Raw genomic sequence first — 11,029 nt, 5'->3', positions numbered from 1 at the left:
AAACTGAATTCCAGCAAAGTCCTGCTTCCATAGTTATGAACAGACATTTATTATCATCAGAGACACATTTTAGATGTATTGTTGCACAGAAGGAACATTTTTACTGGTATGGAAGGACTGAAGGGATAATTTTCTTATGGCAATGTAGCAAAGAGGATCATGTCTTCCACTGGTATGGAAGTACATAGGGACCATCTTTTAGCTTTTTAGAAGCCCAGATGGACCCTATTCTACTGGTTGTTGTTAGCCCTGATTAATCACATCTATGGTATGTCATTAGTGTGATCCACTGATTTATAATATTTCTATATATCTTCACCTCCTTGAGTTGACGACCAGGCATGGCTGCTATTTCAAGCAGGTAGATCGACCTTATAGAGGTTCCTTTACTGGTAGTGTTGTAGTCGTCACAGTGGAGACAGCTGAAGTGGGCCTGGTTGGATCACATCAGTTGTTGTTCCTTTACACTGATCACTGACACTGTATCTATGTCAGTACAGAAGTATTGATGTTGTTGCTGTGCTTGTCAGGATTGAGTGGGAAAGATAGCATTGTAGTAATGTTCTGGGGTATCATAGACATATCTGGGTATTTGGGGGTGATTGTGTTGCAGTGGCAGCAGAGACTGTGAGGGTTCCATCCTTGCAGCAACAAACTATGTCCCTCAGCTTTTAGTAGGGAAGGCAGGGGTCTGTGTGCAGCCTGTGATGATGTAAAATATTGTCTTGGAGTGTTTGTAGTTTATTGTGGAGACCAAGAGGATTTGAGCAAGATAGGCATTATCCACAATGGACTTAATGGATGTATATATAAGGGTCAGTATTGTTTATCTTAATCACATAATCCATGGACTTAGTGCAAATATATTTGTGTCTATATTGTTTATCTTGACCACATAATCCATAATGTACATAAGAGAAGTATATAAAGGTCAGTGCTGTTTATCCTGGTCGTATATATATATATATACATATATATGTATATATATATATATATATATATATATATATATATATATATATATATATATATATATATATACACTGTGAGTGTTCTAAGGGTGTTTTTGTATTACTTTGCTTTCTTTACAATATCTTCCACACTTCTGTGAATATTATAAAGACATACATAATAAATACTATATTCTCATATTCTATGCAGTATATTTATGTGACTCAATCTGTCAGCTGGTTGTATCTTTGGTGTCAAATATTGTAAGAAGGAAGATGATAGAGTTTTAGTCTATTTGATTGGAGCCAAGTTTCTCGGTGATTGATGTAAGTTTGTAGTTAAGATGCCTGGGTGGAATTTATGGGAGATATGGCAGCTATTTCTAGCAAGCTGGGCAACCAAGTAGAACCTCACCCGTGTTATACAAGTTAGTGTACATACGTACATATGTATATATGGATGGATGATTGAGTATATGTATATGAACATTTGTATGCATGTAAGTATGGATGGATGGATATGCACGTGTGTATGGATGTATGTAACCATTTTGAGGGTGTGTGAGATATATATATGTATACATGCTGAATGTAAAGGTTGTGTATGCACTGTGTAAGTATCTGTGTATGTGTATGTGTGTGTATGTGTCACTGTAGCACAGCCCTATACTGTTACAGGAATAAATGGAGGGATAAGATATGATGGAGTCCTGACAAATGGAAAGACAGGTGAGGGTGTGGGTGCATGCAGGTCATTAATGATATTATCAACTGGACACAGGTGTTAACCCAGGTATGGGTTGATGTCTGACAACTGTTGTGATATTCCTTGTTTAGTTTTTGTTTTTCATTTGGGTCAATTTCCTTCTCACACCTTTGTTCAAACGCCCCAGTCCAACAGAGGAAAGCAAACTGTCAGATGATGCCAGCTGGGATTGAACTTTTGATCTAGCCATCTCTGCACCCACCACATTAACACATTTCAGTTTGGTACATTAGATAAGAAAAAATATCGACACTGACTTGACAAGATATTAAATGTTACTTTAGAGGTGATATGGTTGACAATGATATTTTTTTTCAAGGGGTACGGTTGGGAGGGATCCCTTCCTGCAGGAAACCCCAAATTCATAGTCTGATATTTCAATTTACTAAATGTTTTCACAAACGTTCAATTCTGTATAGCTGGTTTCTCAACAAAAGCCTCGGTGGCCCTGTGAATAGCTTCGTGTCGTTTTAGGTGTGCCTTGCGGGAAAACGACACGCCACACTCCAAACACGAATAAGGCTTCTCCCCCGTGTGAATCATTTCGTGCCTCTTTAGAGTCGAACTCTTTGAAAAAGTGTTGCCACAGTAACTGCAGGTAAATGCTTTCTGCCCTGTATGATTCTTTCGATGAATGGCCAAGCCGTCTTTACGTGAGAAGAGTTTGCCACAAAACTCACAAGTGAATGGTTTCTCACCTGTGTGTATCCTAAGATGTAACAAAAGAGTAAAGTTTTGAGTGAACCCTTTCCCACACACTGAGCAAGGAAAGGGCTTGATGGCAGCGTGAACCCGTTTGTGTTTTGTTAATATGGAATTTAAAGCAAAACCTTTGCCACATTCTTCACACTTGAATGGTTTGTTGCCGGTGTGAGTGGCATGGTGAGATTTCAGTTGCCCTCCTTGGGCAAATTCCTTACCACAGATATCACATTGATACATTTTCTTGCCAGAATGGAGTCTTTCATGTATTTTCAGAGACGAGCTGCAAGCAAAATGTTTTTGACAAGTATCACATTTAAAGAGTTTTTCCCCAGAATGGGTGAGTCGATGCCTTTTGAGGACATGAACTAATGTAAACTGTTTACCACAAATCTCACATGTGTAGGCCTTTTCTCCAGAATGGTTCTTCAAATGTGTTGTCAAACCTGATTTCTGAGAATAAGTTTTGCCACAGATTGTACAAGCATACGGCCTTTCTCCTGTGTGTGTCTTTTTATGGCGCTTTAGAGCATAGGTTTGTGAAAAAGACTTACCACATACATCACATGCATGTGCCTTCTTGTCAAGGTGATTCTTTGTATGGCTTATCCAGCCAGATTTTTGCGAGAAAGTTTTTCCACAAATCGAACACACAAACGGCTTCTCTCCTGTATGAATCCTGACATGGCCTTCCAAAGCAAAACTACGAACAAACGACTTACCACACACTTTACAAACATGGGGCTTCACACTGGCATGGATTCTCATGTGGCTACGCATTATCCCAGCCTGGGCAAAGGCTTTCCCACAGATTTCACAGACATGGCTCCGTACATCTGAGTGACTTAATTTATGCATTTTCAAATGATCACTCCGAGAAAATACTTTCTCACAAGTATCACATTTGTATGTTTTCCGTTTTCTAACACCATAGGAACCATTAATATTCTTCGACTCAGTTGGAGGCAAGTTTTCCACACTATTATCTGAGATTTCCACTTTTTTTTCCACTTGAGTTTTTTCTAACACTTTCCCTTTCTGTCTCAAACCAAAAGCCTTCAAGAATTGACTGGACTCTTTCCGGTCCTGGTCTTCGCAGCTATTTGCAACATGCAAGTCTAAATCTGATTGGTCAGAGAAAGCCTCATGACAATCTTGACATTTGTAGGGCTTTTCCTCCATCTTTAACAGTTCACCTGTTCAAAGCAATTAACGACTGACCAGAACCAGGACTGTTAAACAAGTCACTGTTCAATGTTAATGCTTCACTGTTTGTTGTCCAAAGGAGTTTGATGTTCACTGTTAATATTTATATGACTGTCATGAGAGGGAAGGTACTAACATCACAGTGTTCATAGTTGATGCTTGATTAGTTGTCATTACAGGGGATCTGTCAGTGAAGTTGGTGCTTACTGTTAATGGTTGATTAACAATCCTGAAAGTGGAGTTATTATTAATAAAACAGCTGATGGTGTTAGCTATTAATGGTTGATTAGCTGTCATCAATACAGTTGGTGTTAAGATGACAGAGAGATGTTGGTCACAATTCATGGGTGTCCAAGAGTCTCAAGAGATCAACACCTGCCATATTGCTTCAGGTTCACTTCACAATTAATTTTATAAATAATATTTCCTCATCTTTTCCAGTTAAACATTAGACTTTATCTACAGCTGCTGCTGCTGCTACTGATGGCTGTTAATTAAGGTATTGAAGCAGATGGACTAATTAACAGACCAGTTCTGAGCATCCTCCTCATTGTTCACTTCCTGCTCATCATCTTTTATCTTTCTGTGGAAACTGGAGGATTTACCTGGAAATTTAGAAACAGATAAATTAACATCATGACTTGTTATATTTAAACAAAATTAATAATTAAAGAAGTGAAATAGCAGGATTGTTAGATTGTCAGACAAGAAATTTTGCAGTATTTGTTCCAACTTTTCTAAGTTCAAATCTCATTGAAGCTACGGGGATGCAAACACACGAACATCGGTTGTCAAGCGATTAAGGTCAATTTAATCAACCGAAACAAAAGTTTCTCAGACTTCTTGAAACACACAGAAACAAGATGGTGTATGAAATTCTCAAGATCTTAAATGCTGTTGGCACTTACAGATTAGAAGAAGGCATTCAGATCACGTCATTCAGATCCTGCTCCTGGTACGACATAACCGAGTGCTGTTTCATGGTCGGGTGGTCGGCAACTAAACCACCTCCTCCACCTGGCTTGCCAAGGTGTGGACCCATGGCAGGACACTCTGCAGGAAGGATGAGCTCATTGAGGGCCAATGACCTTCCAAATGAATGAGGTTTCATAAAAACATCCTGCATGCAAGCTGGCAAATCATGCTGGCTGAAGAGTGTAGTCATGAAAACCCCAATGAAAGACGGACCACGTTCTCAAGTTAGAGTCAACATCCACAAGTGATGTGACATAGTGGTAGATGAGGGCATAAACTCAAATGGCCACACTATTCTGGTGGTCAGCAGTGAACCCCAACTATGAAAGATGCAAATTAAATAAAGATTTAAACTGGAGATAAATTAAAATTATGGTATGTGCTTGTGGGAATTAGAAAAGAGAGTGACAAACTTAGCAGGAGCAAGCCCTGTACTACAATAGTACATCTGGGCCTGAAGAGGGCAACAGTATCGAAGAATCGAAGAAACACATTTCCATCTATTGAATTTTAAAACAAGAAACGAAACATCAGAGTTGAGTTAAACTGATGACGAAGTTATGACATTCATGCTGTTTCGAAATCTTTGAGTGATATAAGGGAGGTAACTCAAACAGTTGTTATAGCTGTTTAATTGTATGGACATGGGGGGGGGGGCTAGCTAGAGAAAGGGTAGGTGGTGATGGTGGTGGTATGGCCACGTGGTGAGGGATGGTAGCTGCAAATAAGGTAAGGTGATGGGAAGATATGCTGAGGTCAGTTTTCAGCATGTTGGATGTCATATGCGAGAATCAGGGCCCAAGGAGGTAGAATAAACATGGGAAGTTTTTTTTTTTGTTTGTTGCCTTTAGTAATTTAAGTAATTTACCTGAATTATACAGAAGGAAAAAACCCAGAAAACTTTCAAAGACAAAAATAAACTAATTTATATATAGGTTTCAAATTTTGACACAAGGCCTGCAAGTTCAGAAGATGGAGCTAGTCGATTACATCGATCAGTGTTCAACTGGTATTTATTGCATCGACACCGAAAAGATGAAAGGCAAAGTCGACCTCAGCGGAATTTGAACTCAGAACGCAAAGACGGATAAAATGCCGCTTACGATTCTGCCAAATATTAATACCATTTGGGGCAACCAGTTCCCGCGGAGGTAAAGAAACCACTCGTTTCCGGCGTAACAAAATCCCTAACCCTAAACACTGGGTGTGCGTATTCTTTACTTTCGCCATCGGTTCTAACCCCCGTCTGTACAGAGAGAGAGAGAGAGAGAGAGAGAGAGAGAGAGAGAGAGAGAGTCTTGTGTCCAGAAAAAAAGAATTAAGAAGTTTTTACCTTATCAAAGAACAAGGAAAGTGAACCATCTTAGTCCTCCCTACGAAGCTGTCACTGCTTGTTCATGGTTGGAACCTGATCTATAACATTCTCGCCATCTCAATAGCAATCTGTCAGGGTCTGAAACATGACAACCCTGAAATTCGAACCAAGACATAAAGTAATAAGACAGTGTGACTGGGAGACAATCCCAGCACATGGCAACTTACAATACACACAAACCTCCCTAAATATATACATCTCACACACTTGCATGCAGACACACATGTTTGCATATGAATCGTTCATACAGTGGAATGTTATGCTATGAAAAAGAAGAAAAGTTTAACGTTTCGGACAGAATATTTCGTCATTGCGGGTAAACACAATTTGCACATAAATACATACATTTACAATTAATGAACATGCGCATGTCTACATGTAAACATGCACCTCTTTGTTCGTAAACACAAGCGTACATCCGTTTGTGTATAAACTTACACATTTGTACCACCAAGACCCATTTACGCGTAAACAGATACAGCAACATAGAAACATACACATCTTTGCACGAAAATATCGATACGTTTGTACTTAAACTAACCCCTTTTCACAAGGTACAAACAATCTGGCTCCCTACAAATCTATTTATCTATCTGTCTATATGTGCCACTTCCTATATTTCCGGCAATCTCTCTTAACATATCTGTTTAAACATACATACATACACACATATAAAACGGTTTGTAACTTATCAAATAAATACTTGTTTGTGTGTGACTGGACGTAGCTCCTACCTTCTGTCTAGGCCATAAATGCATCACCAATACATATTAAGTTACTCACCAATAGCAGACCCAGCCGCTTTCATAACAAACAAGGCAGCTGTTGTGTTACAACACATGATAATTTCATAAAGCTTTCGCTACAGACAGAGGTAGATGGGTTCCAGAAGGCAGAGAATTAAGTTCCGTAGTCCAGACCTGCAGAGATTGGAAAAGTCTAGACATGTCAAGTTAAGTTCAACTGGAAGAGAACCCTATAGACATCCTGTTGTTGAGGTAGGTTCGGTTTGGCTCCAAAGGACTGACTATAAATGTAGATGAACATACCTGATGACAGTGGAGAGTGGTCACTAAGATAATGGTAGTTAGAGCTTACCACAATAAATAGTCTCCCACCATCACCACCACCTCTCTCTCTAAACAATCGTGTTTTAGAATTGACGTCCACTTAACTCCCAAATAGCAGCTAAATCTCATATCCATAAACAGACGGGATGGTCACAGCTGGAATGCCTATGTTCATATGTCTGCTAGAACAGTGCTGAACTGGAGCTAAAAACAAATAGGCCATCATTCTTGGAAAAGACATCACACACACACACTCTCTCACAGACACATACACCCATGTACAAACACAAACATATACACACACAAATACACAAGGAAAACATGGCATTCACAGAGAAGAAATAAAATGTTTTCTTGGCTGCTAAAAACTAACGACTGTAACAAAGCCACAATAAATATATATAACAACAGCAGCCGAGAAAGATACTCAGTTAAATCACATGGATGAATGAAGTTCTTTTTTCTTTTTTTTAAAGTTATTTAAGGAATCGCAAGCTGGCTGTCATTATATTTAAGAAGAAAGAAAAAAAAACACGAAATTATTAAAGGTGAATTAACAGGGAATAATGCGAAGTGCTTGTTTTGGAAATAGCGATTGATTAAATAAATGAAGTTAGATCTGTCTAATTTGGTATCGTGTTATTTGTCTACAAGTAGAGATGAAGAGAAAAACATGGTACTTTACCAGGAAGACAAAATTCAACCAAAGACACACAGATTTCTCTCTCTCTCTTTTTCTGTCTCTCTTTTATCTCCCTCGCTGTCTCTATCTCAGTTTGTCTCTCTCTTTCTTTCTCCGTCTTTCTCTCTTTCCAGTGATAGCAGTTACCTCCCCTGCATATCGTTTATTTATCTCTTCTGGCTATCACACACGTACGCACACACACATGCATGCACTTAGAGAGACACGCATACATAAACATACACTCTTAGAAACACACATACACACTATAAAATTAACTAAAAACGACTATCCCCAAGTATAACAATATAAATATAACCTTTTTTAAGGGTTATAAACTGCGATTTTTAAGGTAATTTAATTAGGAAGTTGTGAATTTCACGCCATTGACTTTGTCACCGTACAATATATAGAATATTTTATTAAAATATAATTTTGAAATAAATTTCAGTCTGGTGCTATAACTCCATTCACATATTGGATATTTGTAGGATTATCAAATCGACTCCAGTTTTTGAATGGAAGTTAATTTCATTACCCAGGAAGATGAAATACAAAGTTGACCTTACAGGGATTGGAACCCAGAGCGTGGCGAACCATAGCTTAATTCAAAGTATTTTCTTCTCTGCTCTACGATTGTCTCTGCTGTTATAATTCTTTCAAAAGAAATATTCAGCAGAGACAACCTACCTGGGTTTCTGTTTACTTTGATACTAGATTTACTATCAAACTAAAGAGAAGCCCAGATAGGCTGTCTCTTCTATTGCCATTTTCTTTGGAATGCTCCATTTGTTGTGTGCCAGGGTCCCCAACAATAAGAGACACCAGTGTAATTCATGATAAATTTGTAGAAATGTTTACTACCCGGAAAAAAAATACTGCTGAACTTAATAATAGCATTATCAGGTGATAATAAGAATAGAATTTGATGAAGGCAACGTCTTTGACAAATGAACGCTAGTGCACTTTCCCGTCGTAGACGACAGATGAGGGTCCCGCAATTTCTTGTCAAACAGTCTGCACAGACGATTTGTTTATAGTGGTTAAATATTTGTGTCGTAGAATAGTTCTCTCACTTCTTCAAATCGACATTGCCTATGCAGAGCAACGTGAGATGAAGTGCTTTGCTTAAGAACACAATGCACCGCTTGGTTCGGGAAGTGAAATTTTTTCCCACGAGAGTTCCGGACCCCAGTTATGAACTCATTTGCATACAGCCAATCAGAGCTCAACTATCAAACTAATTTATGAGCGCATGGCAAGTGATGGACGATAAGATAGGGTCACTTGGGTAAGGAATGACCATGCTTCTTATCTCTTTTAAGAATGCTTGTTGTTCTTGTTTCAACCATGGCTGCCTCCGCGTAGTTATTTGTGTTGTTGTTTATTTTGTAAAACAGTAAGGGGAGAGGGTTACTAGCGCATCACCCTCTACCCACATTTCTCCCATCCACATCTTTACCATATGGGACCCTAACAAAATCCGATAATAGGTATAGATGCAAATCTAATTACTTGTCTCCTTCTAAAATCAGGCATAACCTGGCGATCGGTCGACTTACAACACCGTTCTTCGTCTTGAGTTTACTTGATAGAGGGTGTTTGTTAACTTGAGAACAAGGTCGAGGTGAGCTCTGATTGGCTGTATGCAAATGAGTTCATTGTTGGGATCCGGAACTCTCGTGGGAAAAAAATTTTGCGTCCGGGAATTGAAACCATGATCTTGCGATCGTGAGTACAACACCCTGACCACTGGATTGCGTGCCTGCACAATATGTCTGTCTGTCACAACTGTCCGTAATTATTGATTTCAAATTTTGGTACAAGACCAACAATTTCAGGGGAACAAATCGATTACATCGATCCTAGTGCTCAACTAGTACCGATTTTATTGACCTCGTAAGGATGAAAGGCAAGTCGACTACAGCGGGATCTAAACCCAAAATATATAAAGACGGACGAAATGTCGCTAACGATTCTGCCAGCTCGCCGCCTTCATCACATAATTATTAGGTATTTAATATTTACTATAATGTAAACCGAATGGCCGAATGGTTAAGCTTCACGGCGACAAAGTCTCAGGTTTGATCCTGCTGCGTGGCGTCTTGAGGCAAATGTCGCTTTCTGTAACCGTGGATCAACTCATAACTTGTGATTGAAACTGGGTCGATGGAATCTGTAGAGAAACACCTGCCTGGTTGGATTGTAATTGTAAAGCATTGTCACGCACTGATTGTGCTCGAGAATCACGGGAAGTCAACACCTGTCCGTGGAGTGCTCAGCCATTTTTACATGAGTTCAGGAGTAGATAATTCAGTTGATCGAACAACTGAATCCTCATCGTCAAACGACGGGGATTCACCACCACTCACTATATTAAATATATTGATCTCAAATTTTGGCACAATGCCAGCAATAGCGGGGGAGGGGATAAGTCGATTACATCCATCCCAGTGTTCAAATAGTACTTATTTTATCGACCCCGAAAGAATGAAAGGCAAGATCAACCCCGGTGGCATTTGAACTCGGAACGTAAAGCCCGAAGAAATGCTGCCAGTTCACCTCTTTCATTATATTAATTGGACAATTACTACTATTATATTAAATATGTAATCCCTCTATCCTCGTTGATTACGGGTGTTTGGTTAAGAAACAAATAAAAACATCGTCTTAAATGAATCAGTAATTAATGAATATTAGAAAATATGGTGAATATAGGTTTCGTTCGGAGACCCCCAAGTTGTCCTGAACGCTGTAGGTAGTCGCTGGGGCGAGCTTTTGTGGTCTAAGTAGAATCTTTGGATCTTTTTTAAAACGGGGGCCACATTTTTCATTAACGAAACACTTTGAAACTTGGAACACTGGTAGAATGTGTCATATAAAACATCTTTTTCTCTTAGTCTTCTTAAAAAAAAAAGAAATCCATAAATTATTCCATGTTAAAGTTGTCGTATTTCTGTAATTTCAACCAATCACTGACGTCCATTCAGCCGATATACATTAAGTGCCGACTACATAAACAAACGATTCTGAAACAATTAACCCTAACCCTAACCCTAACCCTAGGGTTAGGGTTAGGGTTAAGGTTAGGGTTAAAGCAAATTTAAAATGAAAAAAGCAAATAAAACGAAGGTATGGAGATTAAATACGCTTTACATCGCTTAATGAGCCAAAGGAGTAAATATAAACAACTGAATACTTGTCAGTGATTGAGACAATTTTTTACATGAAATAAATTCGAATACAAAAATATTCTTCTGTTCTATAACACAAAATAGATAAGTATACGAAGTTTGAAAGTCT

The 11,029-nt window shown here is 38.7% G+C and overlaps 2 protein-coding genes across 5 annotated transcripts in view; one reads left to right on the top strand and one right to left on the bottom strand.

Annotated features, from left to right (window-relative positions):
- LOC106870115 (uncharacterized) overlaps nt 1–1,276 on the top strand; it is a 12,271-nt gene extending 10,995 nt beyond the window's left edge. Inside the window, exon 4 of the mRNA XM_052972969.2 lies at nt 1,188–1,276. Coding sequence (XP_052828929.2) covers nt 1,188–1,276 — 89 coding nt within the window. The remainder of the gene's footprint in view (nt 1–1,187) is intronic.
- Nucleotides 1–7,876, bottom strand: part of LOC106870095 (uncharacterized) — a 7,936-nt gene extending 60 nt beyond the window's left edge. The window contains exons 1-3 of one of the 4 annotated variants that reach the window (XM_014916075.3): nt 7,730–7,876; nt 5,933–6,068; nt 1–4,229 (exon numbers count right to left, since the gene is read on the bottom strand). The exon at nt 1–4,229 is cut by the window's left edge and continues 60 nt beyond it. In XM_014916075.3, coding sequence (XP_014771561.1) covers nt 2,122–3,600 — 1,479 coding nt within the window. In that variant the 5' untranslated portion in view covers nt 3,601–4,229; nt 5,933–6,068; nt 7,730–7,876 and the 3' untranslated portion in view covers nt 1–2,121. The other 3 variants (XM_014916076.3, XM_052972971.2, XM_052972972.2) reach the window with 3 other exon arrangements.
- Between the last annotated feature and the right edge of the window lie 3,153 nt (nt 7,877–11,029).

This window comes from Octopus bimaculoides, chromosome 14 (assembly GCF_046866305.1).
Source record: "Octopus bimaculoides isolate indiv1 chromosome 14, ASM4686630v1, whole genome shotgun sequence".
NCBI classification, from domain to species: domain Eukaryota; kingdom Metazoa; phylum Mollusca; class Cephalopoda; order Octopoda; family Octopodidae; genus Octopus; species Octopus bimaculoides.
Note: the sequence above shows the minus strand (reverse complement) of the source record. Positions and strands in the feature narration are given on the sequence as shown.